Genomic DNA, 24295 nt, shown 5'->3' on the forward strand with positions numbered 1-24295 from the left:
TTGGTTAATCATCCTATATAAGAATGTGTGTGTCTTTATGCTTATGTTGCTTATTTTCACATCTGTTGCAGTGTTTCCTTGGATATAGATTATCTTTTCAATTGCTAACCATGGAAGTGCATCATATTTGTTGGGAACAGTATATTTTTATAATGAAGACTGTGTCCACAAAGTTTTGCTTGTCTTGCAGCTGTTTGAAAGTGACTGAAAGAATGCTTTTTGCAATTTTGATTCTTTATGCTTATGTTGCTTATTTTCACATCTGTTGCAGTGTTTCCTTGGATATAGATTATCTTTTCAATTGCTAACCATGGAAGTGCATCATATTTGTTGGGAACAGTATATTTTTATAATGAAGACTGTGTCCACAAAGTTTTGCTTGTCTTGCAGCTGTTTGAAAGTGACTGAAAGAATGCTTTTTGCAATTTTGATTGGGTTTGATTTCTATTTTTATTGTGAGGAAGCTTCTTAACAAGTGTCTTTGCATAACTGCAGACCCAGTTAACACCTTTCTTTTGATCTTGTGATTTAAGTGGATGCCTCCAAATTCAAATACAACTTATTTTTTTTAAATGTTACTATATAAGATGAAGGTCTTCATAGAAGTGCTGGGTCTTTTCACCTTATGAATAAATTAAATCAGTATTGAAGATCTCTTATACTTTACTTCAAAAAGCCAACCAGATTTTATATGCCAAAACATAAATAAGAAATTTAATCTCTAATAATACAATGCTAAATTAAAAGTGTTGAATACAACTCTGTTTATGTAAAATTAAATCGTATGTGATATGATTTTTGGAAAAAACCTGTATTAAATCAGAAAAAGCAGGCAGAAAAGTTTTTCTCTTTGACTGTTCAGTGAAGTAATTTTATGAAAAATTGTGCATGTGGGAAGCTGGAAATGGCTAATTAGATGTTCATGTTTGAGTTCCCTTTGAGAAAGTAATTCAGTCATGTTTATGGTTACAAATATTGAATATGTAACACTTGCTGAGCTATTGTTAATAATAGTGTGCAGAAAGCTCAGGTTTAGTATGGATCTCCTCTTTTACAACCATTTAAAATTTGGCCAAGATACAAGTTTGTCTTCAATCATTACTTTTCAAAGGCACACATTTGTTTTCCAAAAAAGTGCTTTTCACAAATTCTTCTAATTCAGACAGTGAAACAAAAGCACAGCTAGCCACAAATTCCCAGGAATTTCTGTATCTTGGGGGAAAAAAGAAACTGCCGTGTATGTGTAAATTTCTAAAGGTAACGGTGTACCTCGTGAATTGTTCATACCTTATTCTCTCACATCCTACAAACTTTGGTCTCTTGAACCATCCATATAGTACTTGCCTACACTATACAGCATAAAATATAAGCGTATTCATTCATGTAGTTTCTTGAGACAATTAAGAAGAAAAAATTGAGATAACAGTCTTACAGCTACCAATTAATGCAAGGGTTTTCAACCTTTTTTAACAAGTGTACACCTTCTACCTCAAAGTTTCAGCTCATGTACCCCTTTATTTTTTTATTTTTTAAGAGGTGCAGGGGCAGATCGAGGCCTCCACAAGACTGGCTCATCCAGGGGCATTGGGGGGCGGGGGCAACTCCCGCTGCTGCGTGCAACCCAGTAGAATCCCAGGGGGCATGTGCCCCCCCCCCTCCCCCCGATCTCTGTATGGGGCAGAGGCAGCTGCTGCTGCAGGCTGGACTCTGCACCCCGTTGCCCTTGCCCCAAGAGCCATGTGACGCCATGTGCTTGCTGCTGCTGGACAGCCAGGGGACAGACACACACGCACACATGCACACTTGTACACACACACACCTCCCCCCAGCAGGTAAATGTGTTGGGGGGGCGGGGGGGGAGAGGGAAAGGGCTGGGGGGGCCAAATTGAGACCCCCCACAGTGCAGGAGGGAGTGAGGCAGGGGTGAGCAGAGCCCAAGCCAGGGGCATGGACGGGGGGAGGCTCCCACCATTGCGTGCATCGCAGGAGAGCCAAGGGGGGGCTGCGCCCCACTTTCCCCCAGCCGATCGCGTGTGCAGCTCTGTGGGTTGCTGACGGGTCTTGCGCCTGGTCAATCATATGCTGCGCATCAGCAGTCTGCGGAGCTGCATGTGCAGCCAGCCATGGCAAAATGGTGCGTAGCAGTGATGGCGATGTTGAACACTAGGGCCATGCGAAATGTTTCGACTTAAGTTTCGAGGTTTGGATGGAACAGCGTTTTGTTTCAAATTTCATTTAGAGTCAAAACAGCTGTTCTGATGCTGTTTCAAAGTTTTGCCCGACCACTGCGCTGGGGAAATGAACTTGGCCCAGCTGGGCTAAGTTCATTTCCCCAGCCTGAACATCGCACTGGGCTGACTTCCTATCCCCTGCGCTAGATCGGGCTGGCAGGGGGAAGTCAGCCCAGGACATCCCCTGCCTGATCGTAGGAGGGGAGGGGAGCTGAGCGATGGGGCTCAGTTCCTTTCCCCAGCCTGATTGCAGTGCTTGGGAGGGGAATTGAGCCCGGGCTCAGTTCCCTTCCCCTGTGCTGTGACCGGCTGCCTGCAGCCCTGTGGCAGCCCCTTTCAAAACATTTCCACTAGCATCATTTTGTTTTGAGACTGTTTTGAAGCCCTTCGTTTTGATTCAGTTTCACTGTTTTAAGCTCGAAATGAGTCAACAGTGTTGAATCGAAACAGCCAGCGAAATTTCACGCAGCCCTATTGAATGCCCCCACCCCCCAGCAGGCCGGCCAGTGCCTGTGTGGCCTGCAGAGGGCTGTCACTGCTCTTCCTCCCCTCCTTGGCGCTGCTCCTGGGAGCAGGCACAGACACACAGTTACCCCTCCCTGCCATTGAGACCTTCATGGCTCTGCAGGAAGGGGGTAGCCACGGCACCTCCTCGGCATTGGCTATTGGCTGAGGGTGGCAGCCCATGGCCAGTCAGGAGAGCAAGCTGGGGTTGGGGGCAGGGAGGAACTGCAATGTGCTGTGTGGGGCCGGCGGCACCCGGTGTGCCCCTTGCCCTCCCCTGGGTAAGAGACAAAGTGTGGGAACGTGTTGGGGGAGATGCCGCCATACCCTGGGGCACGCTCTGTCCCTGCCCGCCTGCACTTATACCCTATGACCTTTCTAAGCACCCCTACGGGTATGCATACCCCTGGTTGACAACCTCCAAATTAGTGGATGGAGAGCATGGTAGATTTGTTAGGGGAAAATAGTTTGACTAGTTACTTTTGTGTGTACATATAATTAAATAAAACTAATTTAAGTAAATGCAACTTGTTACCAATTTTATAAATATTATAGAAACACTTAGTCTAAATTAAAATTAAGAAAGCAAAGGTATAAATATTAAGTCAAAAATAAATGTTGACTAGTTTATCTCAATATTAGATTGTGGTTAAATCATCAAATTAGTACCCATCCCAGTCGGTCTCTATAAATTCTATAAATATAATACGTCTCATGTAAGTATTTTTTTTTCAACGTCAAATCATATCTCTAACTTGAAGTTGATTACAAGTCTGATAGCAAGACTAAGTTGTTATATAAATGTCTGACTCACAACTGATTCTAGTTTCCACCTTAGATTTCTGTTAATTTTGTCATCAATCTTTTCTTCCCTAGAGTTATTTTAATACAAATTTTAACAGAGCACTCTTTATAAGCAGAAGTTCAACAGCTGTTAACTACCAGAAATAACAGATCACAGGCTCAAATATCTCAAGACTTTCACTTAACGAAACACACTTTAATGAGTCTCTTTGTGACGGTATTTAGTACTGCTTAAATCTTTGGAGCATTTCTTTGCTACATTCACAATATATATTTTAAGGTTTCTCTAATACATGTGCAGGCACACAGCCATATGTTCACACCTTAAAATAAACAGAATAAAAGGCTAAGTCATCTCTTGGGTAATAAGACTGTGACAACATAAGTAATGGAAAAATGCTGTGGGGAAGATAACAAACTCCTCAGCTCTTACAACTGAGCTTCAGAAAAAGATCTAGAACTCAGAGTGTGGTGATCAACCAACAAAGTGCCCCTGATTAGAAGCCTTTTTTTTTTTTTGTCGCAGGGAGAGAGTGGTGGGAAAGACTGGTTGGCTTTTGAATTTCTCTCCCCAGCCTGATCAGTCTCAGAGATTCTGTAAGGTAATTCCCCATCACATGGCTGTTAAACAAAAAGGCAAGATTTCTTGGCCTTGCTCCTGCTTCTTACAGTTTATGAATCCGTTCTTCCCTTCACTCTTTGGACAAATCGGAAATAAGGTCTTTATTGGTGTAATACAACTTAAATGTAGCATTTCCCATATCACAGAGACTGGTGATATGTGACACCCCTTTCCTTCCAGTGTAAGCACAGAAGACCCGTTTTGAGAGAGCTGATATGGTTTCATCTGGGTAAGATGTCTTTCAGATACTGTTTCACCATTCATGGAAAATTAAGTCGAAAACCTCCATGAAAGTAATGGGAAAATTCTTAGTACAAAAATACCAGATGCGTAACAATGAACCATCAGCAAAATCTTAATACATTAAGATTTATAAATGAATCATCTCTACTTTCCTTTTGGCTAATCAAAAAGCAGCCAAATGCTCTTATTTTTCTTGGATACCACATTGTTACAGGAAATTTTATAATTTGGACCTGGGCTATAGGTTAGATAGCTTGTGCTTTGAAATCTTGATAGGGAAATGTTGATTTAAAGCTCATCCAGATGAAGCCCATTTAACATTTGGTATAAGGTCTGCCTCCCCATTTAGGCTATCTAGAGAGCAAGAATAATATTCCCTGAAAAATATCAAGTTTTCAGCATTTGTTTTTGATCTTGAATTAAACGAGACGTTTTGATTTCCTCCCTCCTAAAAGTAGAGAGGGTGGGGGTGGCAACCCATGCCAGTATAACTAATATACTGGCACTAAAATACTTTTGCTGGGGGATGGACAGATAATCACTGGTGCAAGCCCACCAAGCATCAGCCACCAAACCATTAGGTCAGGCTGTACAAGGAAACAAACTCCTACCCCACCCCAGGGACAGGGCTCTTCCAGGAGTGCAGGAACACCTAGGGCCTCTGATGACAAGCTCACTTGCCTTTACACAAATGCCAGGAGCCTGGGCAACAAACAGGAGAAGCTGGCTCTACTCCTAAATGATTATGATTTCACAGGGATAACAGAGACCTGGTGGGATTCCACCTATGACTGGACAACAGGTATAGATGGCTTATACCCTGTACAGGAGAGATTGTGTTAGAACAAAGGGTAGGAGCGTAGCTCTCTATGAAAGAGCAATACATGTCCCTATAGGCAGAGATTGGCCACCAAGGAGGGCGACTTGAGAACCTCTGGGTAGGAATAAGGGGGAATGTGGTGAAGGGGATATAACAGTAAGAGTCTACTACGGACCTCCTAATCAAGAGCAAGAACTTGACCACAGGTTCGCCAGGGAATTGGCTGAGGCAGCATGCTGTCAGTGCATGGTTGTCATGGGTGACATTAACTACCCCGACATCTCATGGGAAGAGCACTCTGCCAAATCCAATCAGTCGCAGTGCTTCCTCACAGACATTGGCAAGCTTTATTTGTCTCAAGAAGTCTATGGACTGACAAGGGGAAAGGCGCTGCTGTACCTGGTAGTAGCCAAAGGGGTTGATCTAGTCAGTGACGTGAGAATTGAAGGGAAGCTGGGAGATGGTGACAACGAGTTGATCACTTTCTCTATTCACTGCAAAGCAGGCAAGTCATTCAGCAATACAGAAGTCGTTGACTTTAGGAAGGCTGACCTTCACAAGCTTAGGAGGCTAGTTGTTCAGGACCTGAGAAACCACAATCTGGCAGGGAGGAATGTCCATGATGAATGGTTGCTCCTCAACAGTTCAATCCTTGAAGCACAAGGGAAGTCCATTCCAACCTGCAAAAAAAAGTAGCAAAAGGGCTGGATGACCCCCTGTGGCTCAATAGGGAACTCAAGGAACTCCTGCATCTAAAAAAAAAAAAAGAAGCTAATAAAGGATGGGAAACTAGAAACACCACTAAGGAGGAGTACTTGGCACTAGTCCACACCTGTAGGGAGCAAACTAGGAAAGCTAAGGCCAAAACCAAGCTCAAACTGGCTACTCAAATCAAGGACAATAAAAAGTCCTCCTTCAAATATGTGGGAAGTCAGAAAAAGAACAAGGGTAACATTGGACCCTTATTAAACCAAGTGGGGCAGTTGATAGCTGACACTCAGGAAAAAGCCAGTCTCCTTAACAACTACTTCGCGTTGGTTTTCCATCAGCCCAGTGGGATCACCCTGCCTGACAAGAGGCAGGATCACCAGGGGAAGGGCATATCTGCTCCCATCATTTCCATTACCAGGTGTGATGGAACACCTTGAGAGGCTGGACATCCACAAATCAGACGGCCCAGATGGAATGCTCCCAAGAGTGCTAAAGGAACTAGCTGACATTATAGCACAGCCTATGGTGAGGATATTCGAGAACTCGTGGCACTCAGGCGAGGTGCCTGATGATTGGAAGAGGGCCAGTGTGGTGCCTATCTTCAAGAAAGGGAGAAGGGAAGATCCAAGGATCTACAGGCCAATTAGCTTGACCTCAATCCCTGGAAAGATCTTGCTGGGGTGGAAATCATCAAGGAAACCATTACCAATGTCCTAACAGAAGGTAATATTCTGAGAGGTGTCCAACACTGCTTTGTGGCCAGTATATCTTGTTAGACTAACCTGATTTCCTTTATGACCAAGTAAGGCATCACCTAGACAAAGGAGAAGAGGTAGATATCATATTTTTGGACTTTGAGCAAGCCTTTGACCTGGTGTCCCATGATAACCTCATGGAAATATTGGGGAATTGCGGCCTAGACAATTTCATGGTTCGATGGTTGGGGAACTGGCTCCATGGATGGACCCAGAGAGTGATAGTTGATGGAACTAAATCAGCTTGGTGCACTGTAACCAGTGGTGTCCCCCAGGGCTCCATTCTCGGACCTCTACTCTTCAATGTGTTTATAAATGATCCAGACTCAGGTGTTACAAGTGGACTGGCTAAGTTTGCTGACGACACCAAACTGTGGGGAAGTGCAGTCACCCTAGAGGATAGGCTGGTAATCTAGGCCAACCTTGACAAGCTTACAAGGTGGGTGGATGAAAACCCGATGGCATTCAATGCCAAGAAATGCAAGGTGCTCCTCCTTGGCAGAAAGAAACCACACCACCCAGAGGCTAGCTAGCGCCATGTCTGAAAGAGACTGGGGGGTCATGATTGACCAGAGGATGAATATGAGCCACCAATGCAATGCCATAGCCGGTAACACAAACAAAACTCTGGCCTACATCTTCCGATGCATCTCAAACAAGACCCAGGAAGTCATCCTTCCACTTTACTCGGCCTTCGTGAGACCACAGCTGGAATACTGTGTCCAGTTCTGGGCTCTGCAATTCAGAAAGTATGTGGGGAAGCTCGAGAAGGTCCAGAGGAAAGCCACACTAATGATTACAGGAAAAGAGAGCAGGCCTTATGAGGAGAGACTGAGAGACATGGGACTCTTCAGTCTGGAAAAGTGTAGGCTCAGGGGTGATTTGGTGGCAGCCTATAAGTATATAAGGGGTGTGAACTGGGAAAAAAGTCTTCCCATGGGATTCCACGGTGAACAGACAAGGTCCAATGGTCACAAACTCTTGGAACATTGTTTTAGGCTGGACATAAGGAAAAACGTCTTTACTGTCCAAGTCCCAAGGGCCTGGAATAAACTCCCCCCAGAGGTGGTGCAGGCACCTACTCTGGATTCCTTTAAGAAATACTTTAATGCCTGTCTTGCTGGGATCATTTGACCCCTGCTGACTGCCTGCCCTTCTGGGAGGGGGCTGGACCCGATGATCTGGTCCCTTCCAGCCGTAATGTCTACGAAATCTGTGAAATAGGACAGGTTTTCATCTGGGATGTGGGAGGCACAAATACCCAATGTCCTGGCTTTGTTGGATTTGGATTGCTCTGACCACTAGCCTAATGGCTGTTCTGGGATTTGATGTCCCTTTCTCTTTCTGGTTTCCATTCTGGTCTGAGTCAGTTTTCCAATGAATGCCTTGTTGAAACCATGTTTCAATGAAGAAAAATCAGTTTGAAATCAGCTTTTTCTGACGGAAAAATATTTGTCACAAATTTTCTTCTGAGGGCAAAGTGACAAATAAACTTTATTATGACCAAAATATAAAACCTATCAGATACTGGTCAATTCAGAATTACTTATGAGAACTTTCTCTTTTTGTAGATGTTATCTCATGGCCTTTCATTAATTGAACAGATAGTGAAACAATATGAAATATAAACATGGTTCAATACAGTTTTTTATCAGAACTTCTCTCTTGTTCAAATGCATGAGCACTGTGGTAGGATAACTAATTAAATGTCCAACTAAAAAGTACACTGAAAAATTTGACTCCCCCCCCCTCTGAATTAAAAACAAATGTATGCAAAAAAAAAAAAAAAAAGGGGGGTGCCTCTTGATCTCCACTATTTCAGTACAGTTGATACTCTGGATTCTCTTTAAGTCGCATAAATCTACATGCAACAGTATCTAACATGCAAGTGTCTGCATTATTTGGTTCAAAAATAGTGGAACATTATTTAGATGGCACATTTAAAAATACAATCTGCATGTTGACTCTTGCCATCTAGGAATAGATATTTTGGGGGTTTTTTATTAAAAAAAAAATCTCTGAATTTACAAGTAGGACAACAGAAATGTTTGATCTGGTTGATGGAACAATTTTTTGCTTTCTAAATAAATATTTGATTTTAAATATACAATATTCACAATAACTTTTAAATGGGAAGAAGCAAGGATTTCTTAGGGTGATGTCTTTTATTGGACCAGCTGCATAGTTGGAATAGAATTAGCTAAGCTTTTGATTTGAAGACATTCTTCATAAGGTCATTAGGGGAGACATAAGCCAAAATTTCAGGTAGTTCTTAGTTTTCAGGGGCCAGATCCCCTTTTTGTGGTGTCCCCATTAAGATTAACACTAGACGCCCTTTGTGTCTGTAATGTTGCTCCTAAAAATGCAGTTATGCCTTATTCATGTGCTGTGTATAATATGCATATGCCTATACCTACTTTTCATGGTAAGCTTATATGATGCATTGGTTTAAAGGAGCAGAAGCAATATGAATATTCTGTATGTTGCAGTTTGTATTATTAATACATAAGTATCATTAGTATCTTGCTGTAAAAGGTCAAACAGAAGTTCATATTATTTTGATTTTACTTTGCAGCCCTGCATCGCATCTACATTTTTCTATAAAACACCCTCACACATTGTCCTGGGAATACTACACTATGTTCCAGTGTAAAGCCCATCTTGTTATGAGACTGATAGAAAACAGGATCAGCATGGAGTTCATGCTACAAGTAAGTGTTTAAATGTGATTCTTATATGAAATATATTGCCTGTCTTAAAGTGCAGTTTTGTTCTGCATGTGATATTTAAAAAAAAAAATCATCATGGAGTTCCATAGGGATTTATTTCGGTAGTTTCAAGATAATATAGGTCTAGGTCGCGTGTAAACTGGATTATGCAAATCAGGTTCATAATTTCTCTCTCAAAAAACTGGTAATAAGGGCTTTGCTTTTTAAAGTGTCCCCGCACTGGCAGCTTTGGAATTCCATTGTCTTTAGTGTGTTACTTCCACTCATGATGGAAACTTACTAAATAATTTTTGTTGCTGTACAATAAGATGGTGTTTCCTGCCCGTGAATGGAGACCTAAAACATAATACAGGGGTGTCAGTTTCTTTGGCCCTGCAGACTGAATCTGGAAATCGGGGGCGTCCCATGGGCCAGTGACCCACTGGTGGTGGAAGTGGCATTAATCCCAGTGTCCCTGTGGCTACCAATGCCATGGTTTCAGTGTAGTTCCAGAACGCAGAGTTAACGCTGCTGTAGCTCATTTCCACCCTGCCCTGTACCCTACCCCCTGCTACTTTACCTTGTCACCAACCTTTGTTGCCAGATAGCTAGAGAACCTCCTTTTCAGCTACAGAGGAGGTAGGGAGGCTAGTGGCATTAACTCTCTGGTTTCCTGAGTTTCAGAGCTACACTGAAACAACAGCTCAAGTAGGTCCAGGGATTAACGGTGCCACTGTAGGAGGCTGGCATATGCGGTAATGAGCCCTGTATGCCAAATCCCAAAGGTGGGTGGTCCTAAGATACAAAAAGCTGCACAGGCCAAACAGCTCCTCCCTGCCCCTCACACTTGCCCCTTGCCATGGACAGTATGTTTGATGCATCTGAAGTAGTATAATAAAATAATAATAATAGTTGGTCTTCAGTGGTTGTACATTCTTTATTCAGTCATTTTGTGGGATTAACAGGAACATTAAGGCAGTGTCTGAGAGTTATAGAATAATCTAATTCATATTAGAATTTACTGAAGACAAATTGTCTTAAAAATATAGCAAATTAACTTCTCTCGCTCCAAACTATGCTAACTTTTATCTTTTTTAGGTTTTCAACAAGCTGTTGAGTCTGGCTAGCACTGCATCGTCTCAGAAGTTCCAGTCACACATGTGGAGTCAAATGTTGGTTTCCACATCTGGGTTTTTGAAATCCATCTCTAATGTCTCTGGCAAAGACATCCAGCCTTTAATAAAGCAATGGGTGTATCCTTTTTATTCTAGTTTGGGATTCTGTTGGGAAAGTGAATAAGAAATGTAGCTTTTCATTGGCACTTTTATAGAAATGTGCAGTAAGATGTGAAATAATTAAGTTCTAAGCAGAGTCAAAAAAATGATAATTTTCAAATTAAAAATAGCCTAAAACTGCTGATTCAGATTCCTTTCATAGTGACTCACAATATTTTTTCCGGTTTGGGGTTATTGTTCCTTTTCAAGACTGGAAGGGGGTTGCTGTGTTTTTCAGAGTAACTTCACTAATGATAAAAATGAAAGGAGCACGAGAACTCTAGTGGAATTAAAGGTCAGACTACATTACAGAGGTCCAAGGGGCACTTCCCCTCAGAAATATGCTCAAGTCTGACATGGAAAATGCTATATAGTCTGGTATATTTTCAAATGTGATTTCCAGTAAATCAGCCTAGAGTAAGTAATGTTTAGTAGCAGATAAGTAGCTAAAACCATGTTAGTAATTAATAGTTTGGTAGGGGTAGTATATTACAAATATAAACTTTGTGACAGTAATACCTTATGTTGGTATGTTCATTTAAAGTACCCAAAAACATAATAGTTTTCTTAATTCAGTGAGGAAACAGAACTCAATTTATATTGATGTAATATTGTTTGTTTATTTTACCACAAGTAACACTTGTATACACCTCTCAGTTAAAAAACAGATTAGTTGACAGTATAATAGCAATAAATAAATAAAAATAGAAGAGGATTTAAGTCACTTGAAAATTTACAATATATCAAGACTGAGAAATATGTTGTATAAACACACCCATCAGATTTTTTATATGGAATCGACTAAAGAAGTATTTAATTCATTCATTCTAATTTTCATATTGGTCTGCACTAGAATCCTAGTAATTCTTTGACAAATACAAAGTACACAGTTTTTTTTATACCATGAGTACCATAATTAACAAAGCAGGAACAATATAGATGTCTAAAATCACTAAAAGAGAGTTTAATTGCCATTTATGATTCAGGATATGAAATGTTTTATTTCCTGCCCTCTATTTTTTACCTATATTATTTCTAGACTGGAGTACTGCATTTCAGGGTTGGATTTCTATAGTGAATACTTGTACCACAAATGAAAACTGTTAAACTATCATAGAATGTTTAGGTAGAACTGTCAACTTGCTAAACTAAAACACTGATGGAAATCATTTCTCATTTTGATCCTGCTGTAGGTTTCAAACGTCCGAACACTCCAATAGTGATCCAAATGGGGAAAAAAAGACTATAAAATAGATGTTGTGTGCAGTTTCATTAGAAATAAACTGAATTTTCTTTTCACTTTTCCCTCTGGCATTTGTTTAGCTGAAACATACAGCAGAACAAACATGCTTACTGGTATTAGTTATCACTCTGAGACATTATTTCTCAAGGAGATGTGAGGTCACTTGTAGAATCATGTGGAATAATACACATTTTTATAACTTTGTTGATGGAGAATATTAACTAAATTTCCACAGAATTAAATATTCTGGAAACAGTTCTGCTTTTTAAAATCTTACATAATGTGTAATCACTTAACACACTATTTTTAAAAAATATTCCTGAGAACATTCCCTTACAATACTGCTTTTTGTAACATGTGACTAGAGAAATCCCAAATATTCTCGTCTATACTTTTCTCTGAATTTCTTGTTACAGGAATCTTTTGATAGGTGACTATTAGTTTTGTGTAACGTGTTACTGTAAACCTTAATGTTTACTTATAACCACTATATATGATGCCCTAAAATTCCTATACAGTTCGCTAGCGATCAGAGCAGTGTGGTAAAATTTTACGGCAGTTTTGCATTTAATAGGAAACGAAATGTATTGGAATTGGAAATAAAGCAAGACTACACGTCTCCTGGGACCCAGAAATATGTGGTAAGACTCTTCTTTTACACTTTGTTTATAATATACTGTATACATGCATTTCTGCACAAACATTTATATACATTAGGTTTACACTTTATATTAGAAACTCTTCATTCCTGTTACACTGCAATGAATAGTGTAATGAGTCTCCACCTTCCTCAGGGTCCTCTTAAAGTAACAGTGCAAGAACTAGATGGATCTTTCAACCACACGTTGCAGATAGAGGAGAACAGTCTCAAACATGATATACCCTGCCATTCCAAAAGCAGGAGGTAAGAAATAGATATGGGGAAATACATATTTACTCTGTGTGTGTGTGTGTGTGTGTGTGTGTGTGTGTGTGTGTGTGTGTGTTTTATATGAATGTATGGGGTGGTAAATGTGAAATCAAAGTTTTTTTTGTAAATTTGATTATCTCTCTAGTTGCAAAAGTTCTTACATTTTGTAATGGCCTAATTGGAAAATTGTGTGTGTAACGGAGGAGATTTTAGTAATATCTAATTTTTAACAAACAACTCAAAGAAATGCCTCTGGGAAGTACCACCAAGAAGGAATATTGTAGACACCAAATAAATCAGGACAGTTAGATTAAAAAATTATAATTGTCCTTGTTCATAACAGTGTCAAGACCATGTTACTTAAGCTAATATGCAAGAAATCAAATTCTGTGTCCAAAAGCAATTCTTAAAAAACAACAACAACAAAAACACACACTTCGGGCCCAACTCTGCAAATGTATGTATGTTTTAGACTCATAGGAAGGAATAGTTCCAGTAAGTTCTAGGCCACAAACAGTTATTACACTTTTACCAATCTAAGTGATTGGAAACCAGTCTATACCTGTGTGACAGGGGGCCTTCCCAGGGCTAGATCTCTTATTGGCCTGCTCACCTGCCTAGGGCATTCTGCCCTGACTCTCCTGCCTTGTCTTGAGTTTTACCATGATCTATTAAGCGGGAGGCTGCCCATTTATTGTCCTGATGCCAGGGGGTGCTGTCCACAGCTCCATACCTGCCCTACACCATGGCCCATGCCAGTTCTTAACTGAGTCAGAGTAAAAGAGAAAAGGATTCGAGTGATTCCTTAATATCCAGACAGCCTTCCTCAAAGAAAAATTAATGTTGGAGTTGCTCAGAAAGTAACAATGTGAATCTGAACACCATGGTACCTTCCTGCCAACACAGTGCAAAAAAATCAAAGTTCACAAGAAGAACTTTAAGGGCAAAGAAATACCATTTCCTAATACCATTTCCTAGGACCAGCATTACCGAGGGCTGTGGTCAGTACCACAGGCAGAGGGAAATTAAGGACAATTAAATTGAAGGGTTTAAATCGGTAAGTGTACAATTGTCTTGTGTTATATTTAAACCATATATGAACATTAAAATATGCTATCAGCATAGTTACTGAAGATTTTCTTAATCCTGTGTAATATCCTATTTTTCTAATAACACAGAAATAAGAAAAAAAAGATTCCACTGATGAATGGAGAAGAGGTAGACATGGATCTTTCTGCAATGGAGTAAGTTGGTTTGAAGATAAGGGGTGCAGTGTCTTTGTACATGCACAGAACTCTCATATTCATATATGCCCCAGGCACAATTTAAATACATTTCTGGTAACGTTTTTTTTCAGTTTATTATTGTAGTTTGTTCCTACCTAGATGTATATAATAAATGTATAATGTGTTTCCTTGTATATTGATTTTAGAGCTGTTTGGCTGTATGGAAGCAGCATAAATTCTTGTCCAGAATGAAGGCCTAATGTTCTTTCTTTGAGTTTGACGTGGTGTCACTCTCAGAACTTCTTAAGTAATATGCTCCTTCATTATACTACTTGGCTTAGAATGATCCGTCTCATTCCTGACTCTGGAAAGCTGGTGGCCTGTTGTTGGTCTGAGAAAACCAATTGTCTGCAGCTTCTTGAAGGAAGGCCTAATTGCCTGTTTCTCTTAAAAGAAATGGGGATTCTATATCATTTATGTTTAACATATGGCCAGTCATCTGAATTTTTCATTTGAGAATTTATTTTAACAAATTATTTCTGGAAGTCAAATAGACAAAATAATGTTAAAAAATAGTTCAAGTATCCTGTACATTAGAATAAATTAACACAATAAGCTCTAAGTGATTCTGGTCATTTTTGGTTTTATGGCTATAGCAGTACCCTAGGGACTTGGAAAAGAACTTGGGTTCTTCTTAGGTCTATCAGTGAGTTGCTGTGTGGCCTTAGCAAGTCACAGGATCTCTCCATACTTTTGCTACCTTCTCTATCAATAAATTCATTTACTTCTGCTCTTTGTTTTGCTCTCTTTTTTTACAGAAGTTTATCAGTTTTATTTCATGTCTCCTCCATATGCTTAGGAGGAAACCTTGTTGTTTTTGTATATCATGTTGTTTTTTTTTTTAAGTCTCCCTCAAGCTTATTCCTTTTGGTTTATTCATTCATTGCTAGTAACCAGCCTGACCTCAATTCTAGTTGGTCTTCAGTTTATATGTATCAGCTTATATATGTATTTATTAATGTGCTCTCTTAGTCCTTGTTGGTTACCTTCTTTCTCCCTTGCCCTCTGCCTATTCATTGTTTTGTCTTAATCTTGTAGATTTCACAACACATCTTGTGACAGTAGCCCCTCTTTGCCTCTCATCAGCAGTGTGCAGTGGTGTTTCTATATAAATAATGCAGTCTAAAGTACCTATTTTGGTCACTGTTGGAGAATTTAAACTTAGGGGCTGATTACGTGATGATGAATGAGACCTGCTTTAAATCCTCTGTCATAGTACTGTAATAGTCAGCACATGATAGTGTTAGGTCTGCCTGCAATATTTCCGTCTCAATATCTAGGATATTTCTCCTTTGTAAAATACTTTTAGATCTACTGATGCTGAAAATCACTACTTAAGAGTTAGATACTATTAGCATCACCAAAATGGTCTTTAATTGGCAACCTTGTTGGTCATTTTATTAAAATTTTACCATCTGCTAAGGAGAAGATTGTGCTATACAACTATCTCAGATGTGGTCCCCTAGGAAAAAAATAAACAAAGAGATATATTCACCTAAACTGTATTTTTAAAAAATTAATTAAAAAAACCAGAACAACACATTTTATGCATTTCTGTGTAGACTTCTAAGGTTTAAATAACAAATATTTTGCATTGTCTCCCTTAGCGCTGATTCTCCTTTGCTCTGGATAAGAATAGACCCCGACATGTCTGTACTTAGGAAAGTAGAATTTGAACAAGCTGACTTCATGTGGCAATACCAGCTTCGATATGAGAGAGATGTAGTTGCACAGGAAGAAGCCATTTTGGCACTGGAAAAATTCCCGACTCCAGCATCACGGCTTGCATTAACTGATATATTAGAACAAGAACAGTGTTTCTACCGAGTAAGAATGATGGCCTGCTTCTGTCTTGCAAAGGTGAGATCACATAGCTTGGGAATAATGAGAGAAATCTGCTAGACATTGTAAACATTTGAAAGTGGGTCAAAACTCACCACAGTTCTTAAATTGGCTTGATATTTAGCCTGTTAAAGGGGCTTGCCAAGTACATTTTAACATGACTGATTTGAAAGGAAAGCTGTATTATTTTAGTCTGTAAATGGAGACTGCAGAAAGCTTTCATAATAATTGTCAAAATTGAGATGTCAGACATTAAAACCACAAGGGATTTTTCCAGATTTTATTAAGTTGCAGGAATAAAAGATCTTTTGTCTGTATTTTTTTCCCAGAGAGCCAAAATACATTTTATTTTGCTGGGAAGGTCCTTGACTCTTTTTCTAAGAAATCTGAAGTGGTAGATTTCACCTATGCAGCAAGGCAAAGTTTATCATGTGAAGTCAGACTGATGCACCATATTGTTTTAGGTTCAGCGGTGCATAAAAATAATGTGTTGACTTCAAGAAGAAAGGAAATACTTTAAACACAAAATTAATGTTAAAGGAGCTCAAAACTTAAGAATCAGGTGGAAGGGATAACAGTGAAATTTGAAAAATTGATACAAGGAAACATAATCAAGGACTAGTTGAATGCTTATTGTTACACGGTAGACTTACTGGCTTATTGTTACACGGTAGACATTCAAAAAGCCTGAGGCAGAATCGATCTAAGTTGTGTTTTTTTTGTAAGTGACATAGTGTAGTTTAGATTGGTGATGAACAGAACATACCTTCGCCCTTTGGTAGGGGGGCAAATCTTAGACCAGGTTCCATCGTTTTTAAACCAGTCTGTGAGCTGGACTTGTGTTCTGTTACGCGTATAGACTGGTTTCTGATCACTTTTATACCGGTAACAGTGTAATGTCTGAACCTGAAAGCTTGCTTAATAATTATTTTCCAACTATTTGGGTTGGTCTAATAAAAGATATCAGATTCACCCAAGGAACCTTGTCTGCCTATGTCCTTAGACCAGCATGGCTACAACCTACACCCCTGTATGTCTGTACTTGGGCATTCTTTCAGCTTGCTTTCTAATATGTACCTATAGAGAGAGATGCTGTATATAATCTCTGGGAGCATATTTATAATGACCAGGTTTTCAAAATCCAAAACTAAGACATTTGTGAAGCAACTTATTTTAGTATCACAAAATAATGATACTGCAAAAAGTTTGTTATGAAAGATGTAAGGATCTTGCATAAAGTGAACATAAATAGGAACAATTTTTATAAGGTTTACACCCGATTTGTTTTTTGTACTCTAGAAACTGCTCTTTACTCTGAACACTTGCTCTATTTGCTCCTGATTTTAAACGTAGCAAATTTGTCTCGGTATAGCAATGTAAACAAAGTAGTACCTACAAAGAGTGACATTTCTTTCACAGAAAAAGACAGGTCCTGGTCTAGAGTAAAGCAGTGGAAGGACGTGGAAGAGCACATTTGTAGATATATGATTATGCAGTTACTGAGAAACAGTTTGCATTGTAGAGCCAGTTTCAACTCCTTCTGTTAGTATTAAGAAACAGTTAAGAACATATGAAGTGCCATATTGGTTCAGACCAATGGTTCATCTAGCCCAGTATCCTGTCTCAAACAGTAGCATGTAAGAGATGCTTTAGAAGGGAGAGTATATGTATAAGGCATGTCTACTGTAACCCTTGTCATACCTTCCCTGCCATCAACCATCATTATTAATCAATATTGGAGGATACATTTTTGACTGTTTTTATTTAATGGACCTTTCCTTATTGAATCGCTAATCTCTTTTTTTAACTTGATTATAGTTGTCTCTACAACCTTCTTTAGCAATGAGTTCTACAACTAGGCACTGTAAATTAGTACTTCCTCTAGTTCAGTGTTTCTCAACTCATGGGTTGTGACCCAAAAGTGGGTTGCAAGACTATATGAAAGGGTCATGAACAAACTTTAAAAAAAGGATCAACGAACTTTAAAAAAGATTTTCCTTTAAAGGAGAAAAACATGGGAAATCATGGCTTTTCCCTTGCAGGCCGGCAGGGTTCTTGGGCCCACCTTACACCACACACTGGTGAGTTGAAAGCGGGGGTGGGGGCAGCAGGTCAGGAGTGAGGGGCACTGGGTTGGGACTGGCCATCCATGTTTACAGATGAGTCCTGGTACAAAAAAGGTTGAAAACTACTGCTCTAGTTTGTTTGAAACCTGTCTAGTGTTAATTTCAGTGGCTGTCCCTACCACTTGTATTCTGGGATTTGGTCAATAACAGTTCCCTATTCACTTTTTGGTCCAACTTTAACAGCTTAATAACAGTTCTAATTTTGAAGATGCTTTAAGTTTAACAAAGACTAAAACTGACATCTTCTGTAGCTTGTAGTGAGCCAAAACAAGGTTTCCTGTTTGTGTTCTTTTGAAATGTGGTTGGATCTTAACTCGAGTTGCAGTTACTATTGTGAAACTTCTTTTGTCTAATTGGGTTTTCATTTTGGTGCATAGAAAAAAGAGGTGATGATCAAAGATAACTTGAATTACTCCACTTCAATTAAACGCGTTTCAGGTGCTTCTGCACAATACCACTTAAAAATTTTAGCAGCAGAAGTAGCCAAGTGATATGTTAAGCGCTAGTTGTCAGAGATTTTGGTATCATTTGAATTAACAGCTTTTTAGGTCTGATTTTTTTTTTTTTTTTAAATAAACACAGTTGAAAAATAGATTGCTACAGTCCTTAACCAAATAATTTTTCCTTTGAATGAAGCAGTATCAAATGTGAGGAAAATATAATGATCTTTATAGTTTATGAAGTGCCTAATTACTGGAGAGAAGATTATGGAGAGAAATGAGAAAATAGATTTCTTGCTTACTATTAGTTCTCTTCAATTAAGTGTCTCTGATCCTTTAATTATCCCTTTTCTTCCAAGGAAACAAAGATGCTGTTGTCCTAATGACCCTGGATAGACGTTCTGCTTTAAGGAGTTCCAGAAACCTTTGAAATACCCCAAACAGATATGCATGCCTGAATAAGCACTAAACATATGCATACCTGAATAGAATACGCACAATAAAAATGATCAAAGTGCTTTAAAAATGAGGATCATTTGAAGAGCTTCCTGAAATGTCTGTGTGCCCTAAAGGAGCAATACAGGGAGTTGCTTGGTTTTCCAAGATCCCACAGTGTTCTGCCTTCCCCTCCTACACAGGGAGAGAGAGGCAGAGCTGATGAGCGTTCTCCTCTGCTCTTGGCTGTAATCCTCCAGCCCCCTAGAGAGAACCATTCCAGGGGGCTGGAGAGAAGGATTCCCTTCATGCCTCTTGGCATCTCATATTAGGTTCCAAAGGACAGTCAAGCACACAGGAGAATGCTGATTGACTGCTTGCACCTCCATCCTCCCATGGAAGGAAGCGGGGAATAGAGTACTGGCGGATGCTGGAAGACTGAGAAACTGACTGCTATACCCCCTTTCTGGAGAGCAAAAAGCTCTATGTGCCATTGCAGCAGCTTTGAAGCACTTCAGCTGAGGCGGGGAAGGGTGGCTACAGAGAACAGCACACATTCTGTTCTGCTTTACAGTGCTAACATTTTTTTTTTTCTCTACTCTTCTGTGGAGGGGCCTATATCAAAGGCAAAACTATACTCCAGCCTTGCTGTTGAATTGTAGGATACAATGGGCACTGCTGTTAACCTAAACATTCTGTCAGTGATTATAGTTGATTTGTTTTCTGCAGATTTTTTTTTTTCTTTTTCATACAAAAAAGATCAATGATCAGGCTGTTGAGCAGGAGTGGTAACAGTTTTATCCTTATGGAGCAATATCCTTACATGAAAACAGATCAAACAATAAGACTTGTCTCACTGCATAATCTGTTCAGGGTCCATGACTAAAACTAGACAGAAGGCTGACGTGTCTTGTACTTATAGGGTGGTCTTTTGCTCTTGAGGTGGTTGAGACAGTTGAAGTCTAGGTTGAGGTTATTGGCAGGGTCAACTTGGGAAGCTGGCATTGCAAATACCTCTTCCATCACTGGCTTCTGTAGAGACAGAAAAATTGGCTGAATGAATATAAAATATTTGTCTAAAATATAAAGGTGGGGGGAAATAATTAAAAACAGAAATTGATCATGAAAAGATTATTAGTTGCAGACCTCCTGGAAGTAAAATGATTTATAGGAGGCATGTTGAAGATGGTGGTGAAAGGTTGGCTAGTATAAGGTTGTATATTGTTGAAAAGATTATAGAACATTCTCTCCAATTATTGTATTATTTTTTTTATTCTGGGAAATAAATGTGTGTTTTTGTTCAGCCTAAGGTAAACTTAAAATAGTGACGGTAATGTGCAATCCATTCCTCTTAATTATATAGATTGCAAATTCCATGGTAAGTACATGGACGGGACCACCAGCCATGAAGTCACTCTTTACCCGAATGTTTTGTTGTAAGAGTTGTCCAAACATTGTGAAGACCAACAACTTCATGAACTTCCAGAGCTACTTCCTACAAAAGGTAAAACTGTTTTTTCTCGTAATATTTTTGGAAGATGCACAAGACAAGGTATTCTTCTACAAATGGCAATCTCCAGAGCACAAAAAGCAAAAAATATTTACCCATTGCAAACAACCTAAATTCACTTGTTTGCTTTTCAGTCATAGGCTTGTGATTGTATATGACTTTTCTAATAATGTCTGTTGTTCTTGATTCTTGTCAGCCAACAGTAAATTTATAAATTGTGATAATCCTTCTTTCTAGACAGCAATTAGTAAATTGTTGGTTCTCCTGAACAGAGAGCTAAAAGGAAAAAAAAATTACTTAAGTATGTAAGACTGGTCTTTAAGAGAACTAAATTACAATTAATTAACAACTTAATAAAAGCAGTGTTTGTTATTTTTACATTAAGAATTTGTATGGTTTGTCAGCTGATGTAATTAATGATCTTATTGAATTAATGATCGTAACGGTTATGACTTGTTGCATCTTAATTTTTTAACTCGTATTGTAAAATTCATTATACAAAATTGCCTGTATACCATATGTCTAATGTGGTTAGCATAATGAAATTCCAGTCATGATACAACCTGTAGGTTTATTATTTAAAAAAAGAAAAAGAAAAACACCCTTCACAGAGGTTTTCTATTGAGCTATGTTGGTAGGAGTGGATTTCTGTCATTACGTAAGACGTGCTCTCCAAATACTAATTTTAATTCTGTTTCCTTCACATTTCCCTTGCTCTTTATCTCTTCTCCTCCTCTCCCTGTCATTCCAGCCTTTTTGGATGTTCTTTCAACTTCTAATTATTTTGACCTTAGTTTATCTTCTTCCATTATTTTTAGTTGAGTTTTTCTACACAACCCTCCGACTCCTAAATTTTTAACTTCTCGTGTTTTTTTTATGTAACATCTTGGGACTTATTTACCCATCAAGTTCTTGGCTTGCTTACTCAGAACTACCTCAGGTTTGGCTACATCAGAGATCATTTATTTTTAAGAAATTATATACCAATCTGATTTGAAAATTCTATAGCCCCTATAGGGTCCTGTTTTAAATGTCTTTTGAGAGATTTGCTATTGTAATTAGTCATTGCTCACTATTTCTGATTTTAAATATTTAGATTTGCCCAGCTAATTTAAGAATTGGCTTAGTTTATAATGGTTTTTAATTTATCACACAGACTATGCCTGTTGCTATGGCCTTGCTGAGAGATGTTCATAACCTCTGTCCTAAAGAGGTTTTAACATTTATTTTAGATCTAATCAAGTACAATGACAACAGGAAAAATAAGGTAAGGTACTTATCTACAAACTTTTAATTTATTTCAGTAACTCTCTCATGTAGTATAAAGATTAATTCTTTTTTCACTACTATGCAATATAATACTGTTATACCATAAGTAACCACCCCCCCCACCCCACCCCCCGCAACAGGTGGGATCTTTAGTAGGGCTTCAGGTCTTGTGTTTTATTTTGGGGGTTTTCAACTGATTAAAAAACTCACCAGAATTACTGAATATTCTTTAGCTGCCTGTTCTAAACTATCATCATCTTTTAAAAAGTTAAAAGCCACTAAAACTAGTGTGATTTTTTTTTTTTTTTTCTTCAGAGTTGCTAAATTACTAATTAATTTCAGGGGAAAATGAATGCATACCAACTCAGAAGGCAGGCAAGGTTCTTTGGGTAGATGTGGTACCTTTTATTAGACCAACTAAAAAGTTGAAAAGAGATCTTTGCAAGCTTTTGCACACAAACACCCTTCTTCAGGCATTGGGAGACTCTGCTGTTGTTCTGTTTAAAAACTTTAAAACGCTTTTCATGGACGAGCCTGCAAACTTCACTTCATAAATCTACTGGATACAAAAAATCATGGACTGACTATAGACATTGGATTTATGATGCATTATAACCTGCATGACATCTAACACACCAGGTAACCTGCTTTTAACCTGCATTCCTTCACACTTCTCCCCCTTCTCTAACCCCCCACCCCTCACATCCTATCTCTACCCATTGTCTTCCAAGCTTACACCTATTTACATTTTCACAGACTTCTTGTCACACTTCTAGCTGCTTTTTGACCTTGGAGATCTCAGAACCACAGCAGAGTCTCCAATGACTGAGGAAGGGTGTTTGTGCCCAAAAGCTTGCCAAGAACTTTTTTCCAACTACAGCAAGAGCTTTGTTATCTGGCACCCCTGGGGAATGGGGGGTGCCGGATAACCAAATATGCCGGTTACCTGAGAGGCCCGAACAGGCGTCTTTGCCTGTTTGGGCCGCCGCCCCTCCCGCCGCGTCAGTGTGCTGAGGGACAGGAAGGGGGGCCCCAGGCACACTGCGGACAAGCTGCTATGCCCCGGGACGTTGGGGCTCGGCAGCACAGGCTGCTTTGCCTTGGGCCACGGGGGCTCGGCGAAACCAGAAGTGCCATGGTGGGCACTTCCAGTTTCGCTTTTGCCGCATCGACTGGCATGCTGGTTAATAGAGCATTCCAGTTTGTAAGGTGCCGGATAATGTGGCTTTTGCTGTATTTAGTTGGTCTAATAAAAGATATCACATCTACCCAAAGAACCTTGCTTGCCTGTGTCCTTAGACTAACATGGCTACAACCAACAACCCTACCATCTCAGAACATTTAAGTGACTAAAAAAGGAGCAAAGCATCTCATGTTATGTGCCCATGTCTGAAAATGTAGACTTTGTTCAGCTTTAGTGTATTAGGGAAAATTTCTGTGCACAAAGCTTTTTGCAGATCACTGTATAACTTTATACAGATTCTTCACATTAGATTTTCAGTTGAGGATAAAATGATAAAAACCTGCTGTGTCTGTCATCCAAGTTCAAAAATATGTGGACTATCCAATAAACCATTCATTTAAATAACCAATATTGTATTTTGTGTTGTAGTATATCACGCTTTGGACCTGTATTGTTTTATACAGTAGAAAATTAATATAAAGGGTTTTAGTATTGTATGTGTATCTAAAAAATAACAATGCTTGTGGTCTCTTTGTTCAAGGGGTGTTCCTTTTTGATTTAGTTTTCAGATAATTACTATCGTGCTGAATTGATAGATGCTTTAGCCAACTCTGTAACTCCTGCGGTCAGCGTGAACAATGAAGTCCGAACTCTGGATAACTTAAATCCTGATGTTCGACTCATTCTTGAGGAGATTACGCGGTTCTTAAATATGGAAAAGCTTCTGCCTAGTTACAGACACACTATTACAGTCAGGTAGGTTTTAAAAGTTCATAAAACTAGAATAGATCTAGTCATATTTATCCTGGTTTTTTTACTACTCTGTTTTGTTGCCAGTAGTGATATTTATTTTGACCTCTAATTGTTTTTAGCTTAGTTTATCTTCCATTATTTTCAGTTGAGTTTTTGTGCACAACCCTCAGAATCCTAAACTTCAACTTCTGCTCCTTATGTTTTTTCATTTAACATCTGGGGCCTTTTTGACCTCACTAGCTCTAGTCTTAAATGGTGTGTTCTTTCAACGTGAAATGTACAAAAAAGGACATTAACACAATGTAAACAAAATTATTGAAATATGGAACACTAAAATGCACATGTAAACTTTTTTGGAGCATATGGCAAGTTATGCAAGGTATTTCAAAACAGTGTAATTCAGAAAGTTTTGCACTAAGAAGAAAATTAAGACCTCAGAACAAGCAAATGCAAAAACAAGTGTTAGTACAACTTTATTGTCAAAAACTATGCATTTGAGGGTGCAGTCTGAACTATGTGTATTTTTTTAATGGCAATCTTAAATTTGTCATACTGTGTATCATTCACAATGTATTTAAGACAATTATACAGAAGATATAATTGGTACGCTATATAGTATACAAAAT

The 24295-nt window shown here is 39.0% G+C and overlaps 1 protein-coding gene across 4 annotated transcripts in view; it reads left to right on the forward strand.

Annotated features, from left to right (window-relative positions):
- The window catches only part of TAF2 (TATA-box binding protein associated factor 2), a 90455-nt gene that overhangs the window by 31871 nt on the left and 34289 nt on the right, over positions 1–24295 (forward strand). For all 4 annotated transcript variants that reach the window (XR_003094810.1, XM_025207817.1, XM_025207815.1 and 1 more), the window contains 9 exons: positions 9266–9401; positions 10497–10651; positions 12442–12556; positions 12710–12819; positions 14004–14069; positions 15719–15971; positions 20318–20458; positions 21621–21731; positions 23479–23672. Coding sequence is in view for 3 of the 4 variants with exons in the window: in XM_025207817.1 (XP_025063602.1) it covers positions 9266–9401; positions 10497–10651; positions 12442–12556; positions 12710–12819; positions 14004–14069; positions 15719–15971; positions 20318–20458; positions 21621–21731; positions 23479–23672 (1281 nt within the window). In the remaining variant the exon portion in view is untranslated. The remainder of the gene's footprint in view (positions 1–9265; positions 9402–10496; positions 10652–12441; positions 12557–12709; positions 12820–14003; positions 14070–15718; positions 15972–20317; positions 20459–21620; positions 21732–23478; positions 23673–24295) is intronic.

This window comes from Alligator sinensis, unplaced genomic scaffold (assembly GCF_000455745.1).
Source record: "Alligator sinensis unplaced genomic scaffold, ASM45574v1 scaffold895_3, whole genome shotgun sequence".
In the NCBI taxonomy this organism is placed as follows: domain Eukaryota; kingdom Metazoa; phylum Chordata; order Crocodylia; family Alligatoridae; genus Alligator; species Alligator sinensis.